The sequence below is a fragment of the Haliotis cracherodii genome, unplaced genomic scaffold (genome assembly GCF_022045235.1).
Source record: "Haliotis cracherodii isolate W230 unplaced genomic scaffold, xgHalCrac1.p SCAF_10, whole genome shotgun sequence".
Classification (NCBI taxonomy): domain Eukaryota; kingdom Metazoa; phylum Mollusca; class Gastropoda; order Lepetellida; family Haliotidae; genus Haliotis; species Haliotis cracherodii.
Genome location: NW_027266265.1, coordinates 52,875,073 through 52,897,240, shown reverse-complemented (window position 1 = coordinate 52,897,240; position 22,168 = coordinate 52,875,073). Strand labels below are relative to the sequence as shown.

Here is a 22,168-nt window from a genome sequence, read left to right as displayed (position 1 = left end):
TGAAGTACGCAAATTAATAATGTACTTACACTGTCTGGTTACAAAAAGTATTCATTGTATATCTGGACTTATGTTTGTAATCTATTATATTAAAAACAATTCCATATTGTTTTCATTAATTTCGGCAAAATCGTGCGTCAAATGATCGGTAGATGGCTCAGCAACCACGGTCAGATTACCGTTACTGACGCCTTGAAACGAACTTTAGCTGATGTGGATACATATATCATAAATGCCATGCTTTGACTCTTTAAGAGTCATATTTGTTGTAGTTTGACTGTTATATGTCAATATATTGTTTTTGCGAGCGCAACGGTCAACGGTGTATGATTATATTGTTCCATACGTAAGAAATATCCGGCAATAGCGATCAGCTGCACCAAAGTTAGTGGTACGCTTATGGTTAATATATTTTTATTTATATATAGTAAAGCTGCAACTAAAAAAATACGATATTGGAATATATCGTTCCTGATAAGATAATACTTCCAAGTACAATTCTTCTGATCATTACATCAAAATACTTTAAAGTTATATTATTGGGTACTTTTTAACGGAAATACCGGTAAATAGTGAGAAAACGTGTGTACAGCTGATTGCTGGTTCCGGCTTAGTTTACGAGACAATACACACGGTAATGTTAATCTCAGCATATGAAACATTGCCTAGTAGAACTGGAAATACCATTTAAACGGTAAATCATCATGGCTATAGTAATGTTTTATCTCAATTTCAAATTTGCATTGACCAACTTTGTTATTACCTGTTCGTTTACCTGACTTTGCTGAAGGGATACGATGTAAAATAATTCTGCTCTTAATAATCGAATTCCCCACCCCATCCCTACTAAAAATACTCAATACCCCATAGGGAGTGAGCATTATACAATAGCCATACATGTACAACAACGAAAAAAGGAAGTGTTTTTGTTTATAGACCTGTTTACACGAGACAGAGAGCATGGTCTCTACTAAAATGAATTACAAGATTAATCCATACAATTCTATTCAGTACTCGAAGTGTGCTGTATAGTTTTGCCAGTACTCCTTTATTGAGGTAATAAGGTCTACTGACTCCCGATGCTAGAAATTATCTGGAATTATGTGGCGGGGGATAATAAAACGAGATGTCATTTTTTGACTTTCCTCCCAAATTAAATGGAAATATTTTTGGCCCTTTTATTTACTAGCGTAAGGCTTAATATTCAACCTTAGTTTATCTGAAGCAAAACACAGACAGAAATATACCGCCCGACCGTTGACACTTGATCCGTATCAGATTAAAAATCCCGGGTAAATATTTCTCATTTGAAACTGTTTTAAAATAAAGGGTTACCTCTTCCTCAGCGTTCCAGTGATACTTGATTACTCCCCCGCGTTATTCAATACTGCCTCACGTTTTTACTGTTACTGCAAATCGTTATCTGTTTTGATATCCTCGTATTTGTGTGCGGTTGAAACACAAGCCTCGAGAATGCGTCCCACGCAAATATGCTTGTTTGTTTGTTGTTTAACACTGCAGACAGCAATATTCCAGCTATATGACAGCTGTCTGTAAATAATCGAGTCTGTACCAGGCACTTCAGTGTTGACATCATGAGCATCGATCCACGCAATTGGGATCGATGACATGCATCAACCAAGTCATCGAGTCTGACCACCAGATCCCGTTAGTCGCCTCTCACGACAAATATAGTCGCCTTTTACGGCAAGCATGGGTTGCTGAAGACATTTTCTCAACCCGGATCTTCACGGGTCTACAAATACGTAACAATACAGGCAAAGCCTTTATTTTTCATCAGTTGTTTACGGGGTTTGTCTCTCAAAACTTGAAGTCGGTGGTCGAAACAAAGAAATTAAAAACAAATCTCTTTCATCTTCTTGTTTTGTTTTTTTGTCTTTTGTGTAAACATATGGTCCATAGGTATTGAAAAGAAATATAATTCCACCCTTGCACAACTTCCATGATCCTGAACAATTATTTTAATATGCTGCCGTGGTACGTTATGTATCTTGTGTCGACAAGTTGTGATGTATTTGTTTCAAAATGGGGTTTCAGATTCGGCGGCAATAAAAACAACTCTCATTTTTGGGGGTCGGCGGATCCGTAAACCAATTAATAAAAAAAACCGCCTAAAAGTGAACACGTCAACTTTATACCAATCCATAATTAGGTTTTAATACATCGTGTGTGGAAATCTCTCTCTATATATTAATCACAATTATCGCCAGGAAGGTATAAGTTAGTGAGTGAGTATGGTTTTACGCCGCTTTTAGCAATATTCCAGCAATATCACGGCGGGGGACACCATAAATGGGCTTCACACATTGTACCCATGTCGGGAATCGAACCCAGGTCTTCAGCGTGACGAGGTACAAAGAGTGAAACAAATGAGTGTCCCTCGCCGTCATATGGGTGGAATATTGCTAAATGTTCACTTACTGTATTCTACACATAGCTTGAGATTTATGTCACTTAAAGACATTAACATATTGTCATACAGTCTCTTTCGAACAATAGTAACACATCATGTTCTACACCGCTCGGACACAACTCGAACGCTTCCTTCCCCGTCATTGTCGGCTTTGTGTGCATCACCATTTTCCTTCCGCCAAGGTCAAGGCCATGCTAACTTCCAGTTCTACACAATCAGTCTGTAACATGTTAAATCGCACATTTTTTGCATGATTGAATCTAGAACTTATATCCATATATTAACTTTAGGTGTTATTTATATCCTTTCAAAAAATACCGTTTGACAATTCGGACATCCCTTACAATACAATAGTCGATTCACCCTCGGCCGATAAGGAAGGAAAGCGGTAGTAATATTATTATGTGTATTCTAAACAATGTTTGTGGACCAAGTACTACGCAGCTGGCAATACAAAAGGAATTGGGGACCGACCATTTCATATTCTTGAGGGGGGTGGGAGGGTGAAGGGATTATTTATAGAAAAAAATGAATTGTCCCAGATGATTCTGGAAAAAGATAATTATGATTTAAACTTATGATGAGAAATATATATCCATTTAGAAATGCCCTTTGTTTCTCGTAAAACAGGAAGCAACAAACAACGGAACAGTTCTGTGCATCTATCTATGACACCTAACATTGTCCAGACTGGACGTCATGTTCTACATAAAAAACACAGACCTTTTTTCATAATCGTAAGAAATCTCTGCGAGTCCATTTTACGATTCTGACTATATCACAAGTATGTGTTAAATAACAATCACGCTGGGCGCTTTTTTCCTCCATTCAATATCAACACAAACGTGGAACAAAATTAAGGTCTTGAACATTCTTTCAGGAAATCGTTCCTTAATATTCACTTTTCTTCTGTTTTGACTGATAATAAAATATGTGTAAACATGTAAACAAATAAGAAAATCTAAGCATAGATCGGCTGCAAAAATGGCCAGCAAGTATGTGCACGTCCGTAGATTCACGATGCGTGTGTGTGTGTTTGTAAACATGTGTGTGAGTGGGTGATTGAGTGTGTGTGAGCGTGAGTGAGTGTATATATGTGTGTGAGTGGATGCGTGAGTGTGTGTGAGCGTGAGTGAGTGTATATATATGTTCGAGTGGGTGCGTGAGTGTGTGTGAGCGGTAGTGTATACATGTGTGTGAGTGGGTGCGTGAGTATGTGTGAGCGTGAGTGAGTGTATATATGTGTGTGAGTGAGTGCGTGAGTATGTGTGAGCGTGAGTGAGTGTATATATATGTGTGAGTGGGTGCGTGAGTATGTGTGAGCGTTAGTGAGTGCATATATGTGTGAGTTGATGCGTGAGTGTGTGTGAGCGTGAGTGAGTGTATACATGTGTGTGAGTGGATGCGTGAGTGTGTGTGAACGTGACTGAGTGTATACATGTGTGTGAATGGGTGCATGAGTGTGTGTGAGCGTATATATGTGTGTGAGTGGGGGCGTGAGTGTGTGTGAGCGTTAGTGAGCGTATATATGTGTGTGAGTGGGTGCGTGAGTATGTGTGAACGTTAATGAGTTTATATATGTGTGTGAGTTGGTGCGTGAGTGTGTGTGAGCGTGAGTGAGTGTATATATGTGTGTGAGTGGATGCGTGAGTATGTGTGAGCGGTAGTGTATATATGTGTGTGAGTGGGTGCGTGAACGTGACTGAGTGTATACATGTGTGTGAGTGGGTGCATGAGTGTGTGTGAGCGTGACTGAGTGTATATATGTGTGTGAGTGGGGGCGTGAGTGTGTGTGAGCGTTAGTGAGCGTATATATGTGTGTGAGTGGGTGCGTGAGTATGTGTGAGCGGTAGTGTATATATGTGTGAGTGGGTGCGTGAGTGTGTGTGAGCGGTAGTGTATATATGTGTGAGTGGGTGCGTGAGTGTGTGTGAGCGTGACTGAGTGTATATATGTGTGTGAGTGGGTGCGTGAGTGTGTGTGAGCGTGAGTGAGTGTATATATGTGTGTGAGTGTGAGCGGTAGTGTATTTATATGTTTGAGTGGGTGCGTGAGTGTGAGCGGTAGTGTATATATGTGTGTAAGTGGGTGCGAGAGTGTGTGTGAGCGGTAGTATATATGTGTGTGAGTGGGCGCGTGAGTGTGTGAGCGTGACTGAGTGTATATATGTGTGTGAGTGGGTGCGTGAGTGTGTGTGAGCGGTAGTATATATGTGTGTGAGTGGGTGCGTGAGTGTGTGTGAGCGTGAGTGAGTGTATATATGTGTGTGAGTGGGTGCGTGAGTGTGTGTGAGCGTGAGTGAGTGTATATATGTGTGTGAGTGGGTGCGTGAGTGTGAGCGGTAGTGTATATATATGTTTGAGTGGGTGCGTGAGTGTGAGCGGTAGTGTATATGTGTGTGAGTGGGTGCGTGAGCGGTAGTGCATATATGTGTGTGAGTGGGTGCGTGAGTGTTTGTGAGAGGTAGTGTATATATGTGTGTGAATGGGTGCGTGAGTGTGTGTGAGCGTGACTGAGTGTATATATGTATGTGAGTGGGTGCGTGAGTGTGTGTGAGCGTGACTGAGTGTATACATGTGTGTGAGTGGGTGCGTGAGTGTGTGTGAGCGTGACTGAGTGTATATATGTGTGTGAGTGGATGCGTGAGTATGTGTGAACGTGACAGTGTATATATGTGTGTGAGTTGGTGCGTGAGTGTGTGTGAGCGTGACTGAGTGTATATATGTGTGTGAGTGGGTGCGTGAGTATGTGTGAGCGTGACTGAGTGTATATATGTGTGTGAGTGGATGCGCGAGTATGTGTGAACGTGACAGTGTATATATGTGTGTGAGTGGGTACATGAGTATGTGTGAGCGTGAGTGAGTGTATATATGTGTGTGAGTGGGTGTGTGTGAGCGTGAGTGAGTGTATATATATGTTTTAGTGGGTGCGTGAGTGTGTGTGAGCGGTAGTGTATATATATGTTTGAGTGGGTGCGTGAGTGTGCGTGAGCGGTAGTGTATATATGTGTGTGAGTGTGTGTGAGCGGTAGTGTATATATATGTTTGAGTGGGTGCGTGAGTGTGCGTGAGCGGTTGTGTATATATGTGTTTGAGTGGGTGCGTGAGTGTGTGTAAGCGTGACTGAGTGTATATATGTGTGTGAGTGGGTGCGTGAGTATGTGTGAGCGTGACTGAGTGTATATATGTGTGTGAGTGGATGTGTGAGTGTGTGTGTGCGTTAGTTAGTGTATATATGTGTGTGAGTGGGTGAGTGTGTGCGTTAGTGAGTGTATATATGTGTGTGAGTGGGTGCGTGAGTATGTGTGAGCGTGAGTGAGTGTATATACGTGTGTGAGTGGGTGTGTGAGTGTGCGTGAGTGAGTGTATATATGTGTGAGTGGGTGAGTGTGTGTGAGCGTGAGTGAGTGTATATATGTGTGTGAGTGGGTGCGTGAGTGTGTGTGAGCGTGAGTGAGTGTATATATGTGTGTGAGTGGGTGCGTGAGCGTTAGTGAGTGTATATATGTGTGTGAGTGGGTGCGTGAGTGTGTGTGAGCGTTAATGAGTGTATATATGTGTGTGAGTGGGTGCCTGAGTGTGTGTGAGCGTAAGTGTATATATATGTGTGAGTGGGTGCGTGAGTATGTGAGTGAGTGAGTGTAGATACATGTATGTGTGAGTGAGTGCGTGTATGTGTGTGTGTAGTCCGGAATCCTACCCCACTGAGATACTTTACCGCAGTTTAACACGAATACCCACTTAGAAATTACCACAAGGCCTACCAGTCCTTGTTTTAACCCTTTAATGTAGAGGCAGGGTAACAACAAGTACCATGTTGTTACATTTTTAATGACGCGGTCTAACCACCGACCGGGGCGGTCTGATAATGCCATGAACAAACTTGGATATCTTTTAGTCATAACATTAACACACAGCTGAAGCCGTATGTCCAATGGATCTTCAGATCAAGAAATAAAACTGTATTCTTAAATATTTACAAAACCACAATATACATACATTTTGATTTGAACAAGATAAGAAGAAGGAACCTACATGTCAACTTTCAGCTTCTCAGTCAACCAGTGTCAGAGTAGAATATGGTAGAAAGCATACCAAAAGGGTAAAGCTCTTCCCACTTTAGTCAGGTGAGCTAATAATTGTTCAGAGCGGCATCATACCAAAAAACATTGTCTACAACGTCAAATTAGTCAAATGATATGTGACGTTGGAAATAACGCCAATGCCATCATACGTAAGAATCTTTCAGAATATGTATGATGACAAACACACAACTGGAAGAAGCGGTCGGTGACCTGGAGTATGTAAGGTTAAAGTCACCGCATTCACCATTGTCTGATGTCTCGGCAACAGCAGATTGGTCAAATGTTTCCCCGACCTCGAAAACAAGGTCAAGGTCACCATTACTAACTGGAACGAGAAACACCCCTGAGACACATTGGCACCAAATGTAAGTCAAATTAATGCAAAGATTCTCAAGATGGCACGCTAACAAAAAAAACAAAAACAAACCAAACGGGTCAAATGCATGGTTACAATATGAACCTGAGTCTGCAAACAACTCCAAGACACTGCTACTGTTGCGATGTCAGTTTGAATATATTGGCACAATCGTCACCACTCGCCCCTTTCCGTAATCTGCAAGAAGACTCGTCCCCCTATCGATGAATGTTATGTGCGAAAATACGACAAACCAATCAAAATGCGCGTATGATTTCGAGTTCTTTGTCAAATGATCCCTCAGAAATAATTTTTGATTTTACATATGTCTTGCACCTAAAAATATACCTAGACACAGTTAAATGTGTTTAATCATACTTTATATTTTCGCATGTCCAGATGTGCTTTAAATTGCATCTGAAATATATATAATATATGGAGAAATATATGTGAACCATTACGCAACGAGTTGACAATTGTTTTAGGTATGCCCGTTTGCGCTAAGACGGAACTCAGTCGCAAAAATGGCCATGCGAGGGACTCGACTCGCTGTTCGGCTTGTACTGGAATAACACGAGTTGGTCACGAATGATATTGGCATAGACGCATGAATACCTGTGCATGATAGAGACGAACTTAATTTATGAATGCATTTGAATATCTGTCATGTTTTGCATAAACATTTAAATCACAAAATAATCGTCTCTCCCACGTTATGATTTAACCATTTCCGTTCGATATATATATAATACAACAAGTTCCTCTTCGTAAATGACTAGTTCAAACTTCAAAGGGAGCAATAGAATGCGCAGTATTAATAACAGTTTCATAAAGGAAAACATACTGGGTTACTATGAATGAGTAAACCAAATGGCGAACCTGGAGATTATGTATACAGCGAAACCCCTTTAGCCAGGACACCTTGCTTTCTGGAGATTATTGTTTGGAACGTCAACCTACAATTGAACCCCGTTGGGTTGTCGGCAACGACAATGGATATTGTGCTGACAAACCAAGAAACATAATTTTGATTTAAACGTACGATCAAAGGTTTCTGGCACGCCTAAGACACGCAAATGTGCCTTGCGAATTGCGGCGCCCTAGACGAAGGCAAATAACTGTGCCATGACATTGTAGCGTACCTGGATATGTTGTCTACACTTCAAAATGTCAACAAGGACACTTAGAAACGGCTTCTATCAACCTTGAGCATTTTGTGCATAAATACTTAGGAAAAACTAACACTATATCAAATGAGGTGAACAAACCATGACGTCATCATAAGGAACTCTGAAACGTTCAGGCCACTTGGAGTTCAGTTCACTCGGTCTGGCAGTTACACAGGAGTGAGTGAGTGAGTTGGGTTTAACGCCGCTTTTAACAGTATTCCAGTTATATCACGGCGTGAGTTACACAGGAAGTAGAACTTTAAAGAGTCAAATATGCATTTTGAGGGAATCTGTGAGCATGGTCACAAAAAGAGTAAAAAGTAAACGTATCGCAAGGCTGGAACTTGGTTGATTCCGACTACTAAGTAGACACATACCAAATTTCATTACATTTTGAAAGAAAATGGCAAAGCAATGAGAAGTTTCAGTTTTCAGTATGGCCCAGTTGAAATCATGGTCACAATTTCAACTTTCTAAAACAAACGGAACAGTTATACCAAGCTGCATTACATTCTTAAAGAACATGATGAATAATGTCTATAAATAGTTTTTTTTAAACATGGCTGTCATTGTGGCCATATTGAAATTCGGACTCAAACCTCTTGAACAAAGTATGTCGTTATTGGTGAGATGAAGCACGTGAAATGTCAGCTTCGTTGCGCTGGTGGTTTTTGAGAAGACATGTTTAAAGTGCCAAGGAAAAAGATGCTCAAAGTGCAAAGGTGGTTGAGCAATAGCCATGGCGGCCATAATGAATTTCCTGAAAGGACAATATGAGCAACTGTGTATCTGATCTTTGCCCTCATCATCCTTGCAAACTTGCAGCAGATATTTCAAAGAAACGTCGGGTTGGAATATATGTCAATTTGTGGCATGGCGGAGACGAAAGTACATCCAAAAAGGTAGATATGTCTTTTGACCACTACATAGTGCGCGTATGTCACATATACCACACGTATGCCACAAGCGGCCTTTTCAATATGGCGACCGGTTGGCATTACGTGAGTGGGTATGGTTTTACGCCGCTTATAGCAATATTCCAGCAATATCAACGGAATCGAACACGAGTCGTCGGCGTGACGAGCGAACGCTTTAACCACCAGGCTACCCGACCGCCCCTTTGCTGGCACTATGGAAAATCGATTTACATTTTTTACGTTTTGGTGCATTCGTCATCATGTGTCAAGTTCCAGCTTCATAGGTGCAGTGGGGAATATATTTAAAAAATGACGCATACAGCACACCACATACAGCAATATGCACAGAGCATACAGCACAACACACACAACACAGTACTCTACCGACTGCACCATTACTGAGTGGCCCGTTAACAAACATAAATTGTAATATTTCTAAGCCTAGATTGAAATGAATTCAAATTTACCCGAGCCTCAGCAGCGAGGCACTTTTTGTGCAAGCCCATTGTGTCGAAATGTGGGTAAATTAACTTTGCGTTTGAATATAGCATTGTGATTGACAAGAAACCTGTTGATTCCTTTGAAAAATAATACACACGTCAACGATCAGAGAAAAGGATCCAGGAAAATATTGCCGATGGTTAAAAGAAAAATTCAAGTCTCGTTTAAGTCGTTAAACATGACATTTACAGAATACTATCTGAGGGGACACGTCAACAGTAATTCAAGTTTGTATGCAAATACACATTATCTGACCTACTCCAACTACAACACTGGCTCCACGGAACGCTCATTCAAACCGCTCAGCAATCACGTGACCTGTGCATTGCGCGCAACACCACCTGGAATATGCACCCGTTGTGTGGTCACGTGACCAGTGTACCAGGAAGTAGCATGTACCAGATAGTTTCTCAATATGCGGGTCACGAAACATCGGGACCGAACCCCGATATACCGCAATACATAAACGAACTTCAAGGTCAACTAAAGCTGTCGACTACTTGTTATTATCTTTAATTCGAGGTTTGCTGTTTACCGAGCGTTACATGCTAATAAATCACTTCCAGTGCACAAATATTGTTTCTTAATGTTTCCGTATCCAAACTCAGCCAGCAAAATAATGTGCCATAACGAAACAAAGGCTTTAGTTTGGGGAGTAAAGTGTAGCTTTGAAAATGAATAAATAATGAACTTATATCTTGAAAAGGTTTTATAAACAAGTATACACACACGTTTTGACAAGCACACAGAAGTAAAATCTTACATTATTAAATAGACAAGCATATATAAAATCATATGAAAGCACTATCTCAATTATTCAGTCTCCTGTAGACCCAGCATGCATTTGTACAGCCTAAAACAATTCTGTAGATATAAGCTGATACACACACACACACACACACACACACACACAGCCTTATACTATTTCGTAGACAAGCACATATAAACACTACCTGACATTATTTTGTAGACAAACTTACAAAAAGAACTACCTTACCCTTTTTGTAGACAAGAACACACAAGCACAACCTAACATTATTCTGTAGTCAAACATACTCAGGTACACTTCACAGGCATACGTAAGCACTGCTTTACCTTGAATTATTCTGTGGGCACGCATACACACAAACATTACCTCACACAATTCTACAGACAAGCATACATAAGCACACAATAAAAGCTTTCTGTAGACAAGCATACAAACACACTACTTTATATTATTCCACAGGCAAGTGTTCACAGGCATAAATATATTAACCATTTTGTAGGCAAGTATTCATAAGTACCACTTAATTATGTGGGCATCCACACATCAGCACTACTTTATTCTGTAGGCACCCTCACATAGGCACTACAATATTCTGTAGGCATCCACAAATAAGCACTACTTTTTTCTGTAGGCATCCATAAATAAGCACTACTTTATGTAGAGGGGAATGTCCGAGTAACTCTCCATTCCTTAAAAATAATGGAGGAGAGGCCCATTATTTTTAAGGAATGGAGAGTTACGAGGATATTCCCCTACTTAAAACTCATCCTTACTTTTACACTTTGACAAAATATTCTGTAGTTGAAATTAAAACACATCTGTGACGTCATTCTATTGTTTGAACGCTCCATTATTTTTCAGGAAAGGAGAGTTGCTTGTCAACTGTTCATTATCTTGAAGCAGCATTTGAATTTTTCATCAACTTCAAAATAATGTACAGTTGACAAGCAACTCTCCATTCCTGAAAAATAATGGAGCGTTCAGTATGTAGGCACCCTCACATATGCACTACATTACTCTGTATGCATCTACACATAAGCATTATTATTCTAGACGAGTTTACTATCGTGTAGATGACAAGATAAGCTCTGTAGATAATGCATGCGTTATTCATACGAAGCTTCGAAAACGGAGGTATTTCTTCATGTGACTGAGCGGACAGTCGCTGTTATCGGGAAAATGATGATGACAGATATTATTTATAATTATTTTGAAAATAATTTTCCGATTATGTAAACAATGAAAATAAAAAAGAAATAGGTAGATCTAAGTGGATTTTATGAAATCTTAAATTTGCCGAAAGTAGATGAAATCGCAGACACTGTCATAGTTGATGGCTGTGGCCACCCTGTGGACCCAGAACAGCTACTACCGTAACTGATCACTGCACAGTTACTACCAGTTGTGAACAGTAGCTCCTAAATCTTGGGACTATTATTATTGGTATTGCAGTATTTTACTAAGATTCAAAGGCAACGATTAACCAAAAATGAGTAATTTGAGTGATGTGTGTGTGTGTGGATTTTCTGATTGATAATTCATTCCAAGCATAATTTGACTTGAATAAACACGATGACAATATCCGTTGGGGTCATATGCGGATAGAGATGCAAATATCAAAGGTCAAGTAGGACTACTTTCACTGTTTATAAACAAACATGGCGTTGCCCTCGTCATTCGGCGATCGAGTCAGAAATAACCATCGGGAATCTGGATAAACTACAGGGATAATTGCTATCATTTTCAAAAGAACAGTCTAATATACTGAAAATCTGTGTCCAACTGTGACGTAGCTTAGGCATTTTATAAGTTTTGGAAACTTTGGAGATATAAATTTTGAAACAATTTTGCGAGGGCACGAGGCCTAGCCAAGGGGATCAGTAGCCATATCTGTGCTTGTAGACCTCTGCGGCTTGAAACCTTCTCCATAAATCAAAATAGTTGGATTTGGCCGAAATATGTTTGAATTGTTACCTTGTTTTGTTTTGTCGCTGTGTGTACATTTGACTACACTTCTTAACATTATGACAGACCGACTGCCAACAACGTCTGACCGTGGCCGTGACGTCTCATAGACTAGGGTTAGAGTAGCTTCCCTTTGACAAAGGGCAGTTACTCTAGCGGACAGACCGATGGATTGCCGCGAAAGGCAATTAAAAACAACTTTTGTTTTGCATATATGTTGCTTCGCCACTGTATAAGAAACAGATTTCAGTTGGAACTATATTGGCTACTGTCACTGTCCGACTGACACATCACTTACCCTGTGACGTAATAAATAGTTTATGCGCGCATTCCAGGAAAACTCGCAATGTTTCGGTAATGTTTGTGAGAGAGGGAAAGCGATTTTAAAGCACAGAATTAAAGAATGACATTATATGATTAAGAGGTTATCACGCTTGTGTGTTTGGGGATGGTAAATGTCCTGTATTAGGAATAAACACTATGTATTTAGCTCGCCAAGGCTCGCTAAATACAATGTTTATTCCTAATGCAGGATATTAAGCATCCCCAAACACACTCGCGTGATAACCTCTATTTACTTTATTTTTACATATTTCTCATTCAAAACAAAAAGGCTTGAAAAGACATAAAAGAGATAAGTGGGACAGCCTCCTCTGTTTCATATTTAGTCGGGTAGCCTTGTGGTTAAAGCGTTCGCTCGTCACGACGAAGACCCGGGTTCTATTCTGGACATGGGTACAATGTGTGAAGCTCATTTCTGGTGTCTCCTGGCGTTTCGCGGGAATGTTGCTAAAAGCGGTATAAAAACCATACTCACTCACACATATTTAAATATATGTATAAATATTCCACATGAATCATATCTACACAAGACGATATGACAAGAGGGATGACTTCACGTTTCCAATGCCAACTTCCCCTCTATGTTGAGCAATGTTTAAACACCTCCAGCCTTGGGTGTTTACATTTCACAATTTATGAGGTACAATCGAGTATGCTCTTTCCACGAAGACTTCCAGGGCGTCCTACGATTCTTTCTCAAAAGCTGTTTGATCAAGGTTACAACATTCAATACCCCAGTTAAACTTTCAAACAGTCGTCTGGTAGACATGTGGAGGACATTTCCTATATTCCTGTCAGGTGTCACCGGTGGGGCAGGAAACGCTCACCATTTCGCGAACACCAGTTGATAGTGATTCATAAACACATGCTTGTGATATAGTCGTTTTGGATAGCGGTGTACAAAGTTTAAAAATCAGATATTTTCACATAGTCTCACGATTATTGAAAGGGGTTTGTATTAAAAAATAATAATTTAAACAATTAAAATAACAGACCAAGTAAGTTTATGTTTTTATTTAGGGGCGGACCTTTTTTTAATTTTTTTTTTGTATTTGTGTATTTTCTGTTGCATATTACAATATAATATATCATGAATTTATAACCAAAAAACCAGAAGACAGTGATATGTATTGAAGCTACACAAAACTAAACAGTTTCAACTAAACACCGGTGCATGACAATTTGACAAAAACTTGTTGAAGAAGTTCTTGTTAGCATATATTGATGCTGTTGTCAGCATATATTGATGCTTTGTATTTGGTCGTGTAGTAAGGATAATGTCTTAATATTCTCTGGAGTGGGGGGAGGGGTGGCTGAGATTTACTAGTAATCGAAAAAAATTTAACTGTCACAGATGACAGATAAAAAAAGAATTATGCTTCAGACCGTTGTTAAAAGAGAAATTGCCAGGCCAAAAAAGACATTGTTGCAAGACGTTTTTTGTTGTTTTTTAACAACAACAACAACAATAACACACACACACACACACACACACACACACACACACACACACACACAGAGACTCATAGTTTTAAATAACAATTGTTTCCTGCTTATGCAGCTGCAGCTGAAAAAGTATCCAGTCTCCAGTCCGAGCACCCTACCCTCGAATATCAAATGGTCGGTCCAAACGTGTTATTCCAATCCACTGACCGTAACAATTTACAAGTGAGATACACGTACGTTTATTGATCTATTTTACTAGCATTTACTTTTTACATTTACAAATACTTACTCATACATGATTTGATATAAATTCTTCCGCATTTTCTTAAAATTAACAATTTTACACTAATTTCTTAGACGTCGTAACATATAGCAATATGATCTGTTTAACATGCTGCGAACACAGCGCTGTAGCCCTCGTGATACAAGTGCAGCTCAGAGCTGCTGGGTTGCGTGTGGAATGGGAATTATACATCAGCTCAAGTCATGTGACTTCAAATTCCCCTCTGAAAAGCTCGGCTTTCAGTTTTGATATATAGCAACAACCGCCATATTCAACACCAGCATGCCTAATTGGGATGCAAACAGTAAAGGTCTTTATGGTTTAACATTCTAAATCCAAAACACCCAAGACTTAATCCGAAAGAAATAATCCAAAATAGGTAATACGCAATAACGAAACGATTACAACGATTCTAAAAATAAAACGAAAATGAAGGAACACCTGTTTCATTATCGTAACGAGCAATAAAAAATGACATGGAAAAAACATATAATGATCTTAATAAACTAACATACGTCGAAATTGTAACAAGTTTAAATTTGTCATATGAACAGGGCGACCAGTATTGATAACATGGCCGGTTTGTGGGCGATCAACATAAATCTAAACATAGCTATGAACATGCCACAGCTTAATAACGCAGGTGCTCAGATATATCTCTGACCCAAATGTAAAACTGACTATTGCTTCGTGACGGTGTTCGTGGAGTACAGTCTACGTCGACATTGCATATGATACATATATCACAACATGTATGCCGACTGGGCCGGGCCTATGAAATAGGACGCAGCGCTGTGTCTGTGCGCTACGCTGACCTCGCACACTTCCGCATATGCAGCGAGATATTGCTATGATACCATTGACAGCTACCTACCTCTTAAGATACGGAAATAAATCCCGTGCAGCAGTCGATACCAGTTACTTCCAAAATCGTGATGTTCGTCCCAATAATGCTAAACAGCCGCTAAAATCTTCTTCTCTTCACGGCGGTCTAGTTTCGCTTCTATGGGAATCCCCAAGAAACGACCTTTCTGGGAAATACCTGTCACGTGACCTCGATAACGATCCATGACCGAGACAGTTTTGTTAAGCGTTGACTGTAGGCGGTGAGTGTAGATTTCGCAGAATAATGGTTAGGTATAGCATAGGTATGGAATGTCATTGAATTAGGAAGGATATTGGTTTGGAAAAGGTAGGGAGGAAGGCAGATGCATCCGCAAAGGTTATTTGATCAGGTTTACGACATTCAAGGTGAGGTGAGATGAAATGGGATTTAACGTTGCGCTCAAGATTATTGCACTTATATAGCGACATGCATGCACGTGTGTGTGTGTGTGTGGATGCTTGTACTATTCCGTACTAATGCCGATTTTATAGTGCTAGCCCACTGAAATACCATGCCACAGTTTAACATGAATAATCCCACTCAGATACAGTATACTGACTCCGAGCCGACCAGTCCTTGTTTTAGCCCCTTAATGCCGAGCGCCAGGCAGGGTAACAACAAATACCACCCTTTAACGTCTATCGATATGACGCGGACAGGGAGTCGAACCCTGGATAACATTCAAGAATAGCATAGCTTTTCAATTTAAAGGACTTTTCCTAATTTTATTGATGTCTGATGCCGACTTCCTGCAATTAGCACTGCACCAAATGTTCCCGTGTTTGTTCAGGCAAACACTTGACTTGCATTCGCGTGTGTTTGTGACTGGTGTCACCTGATGGGGCAGGATATGCTCAACTTTTCGGGAACACCTGGTATTATCACTATTTGATAGTGATTCCTAAACACATGCTATGATATAGTCGGAATCATTAAACAGACTCTGCTTTTAGAAGAGATTTCGTCTGATTGTGGAAAATGTTCGTCGACTTTATTTACCCAGCATTGATGCGTATAGCGCGGACAAACCGAAAATCATAAAGGGATTCATAGCGATAATAAGAGTACAAGAGAGATTCGACAACACAGCCACCAAGACGTGTTGGTAACATGTACAGCTTCCAGCCTCTAATGTTTATATATACTACTCAAAAGAAGTTAAGGAGCATCGGATGTTTAACTATAGTAATTTGAAAGAATCGGTGATCGTCAGCTCTATTGGAAGAATAAATTAGACTCTACTCTGACCGATTAGTTGATGAAAATTAAGGTTTAATATAATATGATTTTAAAAAATATGTACAGCGTCTTTCCCAAAGGCATATAGTCAAGATCGCAGACACATTTGTAAATGAATTAGGAAGCCTAAACACTGTACCTGGCAATGGGAACATCATTTAACAATATTTAAGTTCATTGCAGACAATGTTGCCAAAGTTTACATTTTAAAATGTTTTCACAAAAACTGCCGACCCAGTTTGCTGATTCTTTATATTTTCGGTATTTTTATGAAAGGCTTCAGTCGCAACTGGAACTTTCGCTTTTGTAAAATAAATCTGGAGAAAAAAACCTCATCATTAGAGTGAGTGAGTGAGTTTTAGCAATATTCCATCAATATCACCAGAAATGGGCTCATAATCAGACGGCAATGGCAACAATATTAGCCAAGGAATTACTTTATTTTACCATTTATCATATACAGTAAACTACGGTTATAACGAACACGCTTATAACGAACTGACCGATATAACGAACTTATTTTTAGTCCCGCGCATTGGTTGTATATATGCTGTATATATGCTTATAACGAACTACGGTTATAACGAACTAACATAAGTGGTCCCTTTGAGTTCGTTATAACCGTAGTTTACTGTACATCCAAAAGTTATCAATTTCGGCAGTACATATTCGACTATGGAGGTCAATTTCTAAAGTGTATTTCTTTGTTGAACAGGAGGGCCACAGTTCCGTGACACTATTCATGATATAAAATTGCTAGAAATGGGATACAGTACACGCTTTAACAAACCGGATCAAACCTAAACGGATACGTCCCGGCTACTGCCCAGATCACGTGTAAATGTATAAGCGCGTGTTGAAAACTCATGCAGGGGCTCTGACCTCTGACCTAACACCTGCACAACGGCCATTGTGATGCGGGTGATGATATCCGGAATGCGCTGCAAGTTCCTTCATCTGACTGACAGCAGGGCTACGAAGCCCAGGTAGATGTTGTGCAATGCCTTGAAACAGTGGGAAAACCTGAGAGGGGATTGCGTGAATCGTGACGCTGTGAGGCCATATGTATTATCGTGTGTGTTTCTCATGTTCTCATCTTCCATACACAAGGGCGTTAACTGACTATAAAAGTCCAGTTCCCACCCTTGCCGAACTCGGCTGGAATTTCATTGCGCCACCAGTGACTATTACGAGTTATGTCCCTTCTATGCCCATCCTATTGACCAATCAAATTCTACCTATCATATATATCACTTGCATTTGCTTCAAACAAAATGGCGGCGCCCAGTCAAAACGATCTGATAGATAATCGAGATCTATATTGCAATAAAAGGGGTCTTAACCCGCAAGTGCATCATATCAGTTGAGCTACATGATCTATAACATAAAACGATGTGCAAAATATCTGTCGACACCCAGTTGGCGGTACACATGCTCTACAAATCCTGCAGTTGACCGAAATCTGCACGTTGAAATCCATGGTGTTTACGAACCCGATGTCTTGTTTGTTACGCAATTTTGATGGGACTGTTGATAGACTCGTTAGTCCAGCCAAAATGTAACTCCGGAATTCCAGCCTAGTTCGGCAAGGGTGGGAACTGTACTTTTCAAGTCACTAAGCCCCCTTACCTCGGGAAGATGACCGGTCCTGTCTTAACACCCCTCTGAAATAAGAAGTAGGCTATTGATTATCCCTCGGTTGGCAGTCCTGACCACGTCATCACGAATTTCCCGTTTCGGCACTATAAGATTAATTTATTGTTTCTGTAAACCCTTCCGCCCCTAACATTGCCCCCGACCCAAATCGTTTTCAAATTTATTTCAAGCCGTGTTAAGTAACGATTTTACAAGTCGGAAGTCGTTTATGGCTGCAGATTCCATAACTGTTTACACACACCGTGCAACTTATGTCTTAGATTCACATGGTCACCACATCAGACCCCGCCTATTTATAGTTCGAGCAAGATTATTTTTATACATTCATTACCTAATATGGTATCATGATATCACCCTCCCTCCCTAATCTGTCACGAGAAACACGAATATGTTTTACATTAACGGTCATCAGATTGGTGTTCGAAGAAAGGAACAGGTAAACAATAGCTTCGTTCGTGGAAAAAAAATAAAACAAGTGTGTGTGTGGTTTTTAAAATTAGTATATACATTTTGTTTGAGCGACCCATAGAGCCGAGAACTTAAAATTATACAGATTTCCTAAGCATTGTGTAAAGTACTTATTTCTCGAACGCCTAACGCATGTTCTGGAGTGGTGTAAAATTGCAACACGTTTTACATTGCACCTATCGCATAGCCTTGTGTGTAAGATTTGTATTTATGATAGCCGACGGATTTACAATAGGGCCCCGGAGTTTAGAACAGACATCTTAGAATACCCGCTGATTAAAAAACAGGTAAGGATAGAAGCTGGGTATCTAACACATCGGGTCAAGAAAAACAGTTGCTGAATTATCCTCAGTGAGTGAGTGAGTATGGTTTTACGCCGCTTTTAGCAATATTCCAGCAATATCACGGCGGGGGTCACCAGAAATGGGCTTCACACATTGTACCAATGTCGCGAAATCGAACCCGGGTCTTCGGCGTGACGAGCGAACGCTTTAACCACGAGGCTACCCGACCGCCCCTCTCAGTGAGTGAGTGAGCGAGTTGGTTTTGTCGCCGCTTTAAACAGTATTCCAGTTATATCACAGTATTCCAGTTATATGACAGTATTCCAGTTGTATCACGGGGTATCATGAGGGTGGTGCAGGCCTCAGACGTTTACCTACTTTGGTGAAACCCATGAACACGGGTATGGTGCTGACAAACCTAGAAACATAATCAGCGTGAATCTGGGATTCAAACCCACCGTCACGACTTTCTGCTCACTGCGGAAAAGGCATTTTTTATATTTGTTTGTTTGTTTGTTGTTTAACGCCGCACTCAGCAATATTCCATTTACAGACAGCGGTCTGTAATTTATTCGATTCTAGACCAGACAAACCTGAGGTTGATATCATGAGCATCGATCCAGGCAATTGGGATCCGATGACATGCATCAACCAAGTCAGCGCTCTGACCACCCGATCCCGTTAGTCGCCTCTTACGACATGCATAGTCGCCTTTTTACGGCAAGCACTGGTTACTTAGGACCTATTCGGCATTCGTTCGTGACCAACTCGTGTTATTCCGGGACAAGCCGAATAGCGACTCGTGCCCCTCTCGTGGCCATTTTTGCGACCGGGTTCCGTCTTAGCGCAAACGGGCATACCTAGAACAATTGTCAACTCGTTGCGTAATGTTTCACATATATGTCCCCATATATTATATATATTTCAGATGCAATTAAAAGCACATCGGGACTTGCGGATTTATACAATATGATGGACCACATTTAACTGTGTCTTGGGTATATTTTTAGATGCAAGACATATGTAAAATCAAAAATTGTTTCTGAGGGATTCTTTGACGAAGAACTTGAAATCATACGCGCATTCTGATTGGTTTGTCGTATTTTCGCACATAACATTCATCGATAGGGGGATGAGTCTTCTTGCGGGTTACGGAAAGGGGCGAGTGGTGACGAATGATTCGGCATTATTATACAGGAGACAGGTATGTAATATATATATGTTTTGCCTCCAGAATAGGAACATTGTACCGTTCCGGGCCATGTTGGTAAATCATGCAAATGTGCTAATAAATGACGAAAGACCAGAAACATAATGCTTTTTCTTGGCCTACATTTGTTGAACGAGGGCGTCACCTCGTCTCGTAACATGTTGCGTGATTAGAGATTTTTCGCAGAATCCATTGCAAAAGTAGCCCGTTACGTTTACTTGGAAACACCAGCATTAAGTGACGGGTTCAGGTATGTATGCTTCCCTCCTCTCTCTCTCCATTTCTAAATATCTCCTCTCTCGCTTCTCTTTCTCTCTGTAACTCTATCTTCTCTTTCTAACCCTCTCTCTCTCTGAGAGGGGCAGAGACGTGGCGTTGAGGTTAAAGCGCTTTCGTTCGTCACGCCGTATACGAGGTTCGATTGCCCTATATAGTATGTGGGCACAATGGGTGCATAAGCCTGCTTCTTTGGAATACAGTAAACTACGGTTGTAACGAACTCAAAGGGACTACTAATTTTAGTTCGTTATAACCGTAGTTCGTTATATGTACATATACAGCATGACTGCAGCAAGTATACGGGACCAAAAAGTAAGTTCGTTATATCCGTCAGTTCGTTATAAGCGTGTTCGTTATAACCGTAGTTTACTGTATTTCTCAACGCAGCGTAAAAACAAATACATGTTTTGGCGAATCCCATTATTTTCGTAATTTTATGCATTTTCAAACAACTAAAATTGGTAGCTCTGACTTAATCATGGGGTTACTAGATTTGCAACGGAATTCGAATCTAAAATGGGTCGCCCGGTTTCTTTGGAAACAAATAAAGTCACAAAAGATATGAAACACAATAGAAGCTTTCGAGAGTACTTCCACGTTTTATCAGTCATTTCCTTCTGTGTTGGCGTTCAGATACATTAATAAACACCCACATAATTACACCGCTACTGTCAGGCGAGACATCATATCGGTCGGCCCGTGCAAGCATGGCGTGCCCGGGACCTTTCTGGTGAAATCCCTAGGTGGTGTCAAGCTTCATGTATATCCTTCATTAGTTCACCAACCTGGTTCTTACTGGTCTATACCCGTAGATAACTAGGGTAGGTTTCCTGGACAATGTGGTTTTCGGTTTCTTGAGTGTTTTATGAGACACATTACTTTATATTTCCTGAAACCAAAGCATAAATCAAACTTCTGACTTCATCACAACCACGCTACCCTACCACCGCAGAATACAATATGGTGGATACTTACGAGATATTTATTTGATGAAAGCATGGTATTTTACTCAGTGAGTGCGTGGGTATGGTTTCACGCCGCTTTTAGCAATATTCCAGCAACTTCACGGCGGGGGACACCAGAAATGGGCCACACATGTACCCATGTAGCATATCATATTCAGTGTAATATGATCATACACATTGTCCTGAGAAAGAAACTCTCATCGCTTATTTATGAGTTGGTTAATGTTGGTTGTTTTCCTGCTATTTTACAGCTGGACCAGATAAACCAGTGGTTGATATTGTGAGCAACGATCTACGCCGTAGAGTTACGATGGGAAGCTTTCACCCAAGTCAGCGAGCCTGGCCACCCGATCGATTAAGTTGCCTCTTCCGATAGGCATCGGTTACTGGGGGTATATTCCACTGGGAATCCCCAAGGGGTGGATTTTGGGAATCTCACTTTTGCCTTATTAACTACTATGTAAACAGAAAAACATTCTGACAGCTCCCACCCCTGTTTGAACCCAGCCTTTCCCTGTGTGCTAGCTTCCCTATGTAGGGCGGCTCACAAGGGGCAGGTGGGTGAATAAATACTTCCTCGTTTGAATTTCTGATATTTTAAAATCAGCGAAGCATGCGTGTTATTGAGAAACATTATACCGTTAACTGCTTCCCAGAGCAGAATATTATTACAATACTGTGTATATGATATGATACTCATTTGTATAAAAGCTGAGTTGCACCCCGTTGTCTCGAATACCTCGGAACTAGATAAATAGTTCGACTTGTCCGGCTTTCGATGCAAACGCACCACACCGTACATGTTGTGCTTCTAGTTTCTGGTGATTTATTGTGCTGAGGCCATTATATTTGAAACACATATGAAAATGCTAAAATGGGTTATTATGCTTTTAAGAGTTCGACTTATTAGGGTAGG

At 40.5% G+C, this 22,168-nt stretch overlaps 1 protein-coding gene across 2 annotated transcripts in view; it reads right to left on the bottom strand.

Annotated features, from left to right (window-relative positions):
• Window positions 1-15,254, bottom strand: part of LOC139454520 (interferon regulatory factor 6-like) — a 49,243-nt gene extending 33,989 nt beyond the window's left edge. The window contains exon 1 of one of the 2 annotated variants that reach the window (XM_071236289.1): window positions 15,140-15,254. Coding sequence is in view for 1 of the 2 variants with exons in the window: in XM_071236288.1 (XP_071092389.1) it covers window positions 12,204-12,232 (29 nt within the window). In the remaining variant the exon portion in view is untranslated. Of the gene's footprint in view, window positions 1-12,203; window positions 12,285-15,139 lie in introns of those variants that run through there. The other variant, XM_071236288.1, reaches the window with a different exon arrangement.
• Window positions 15,255-22,168: the final 6,914 nt, after the last annotated feature.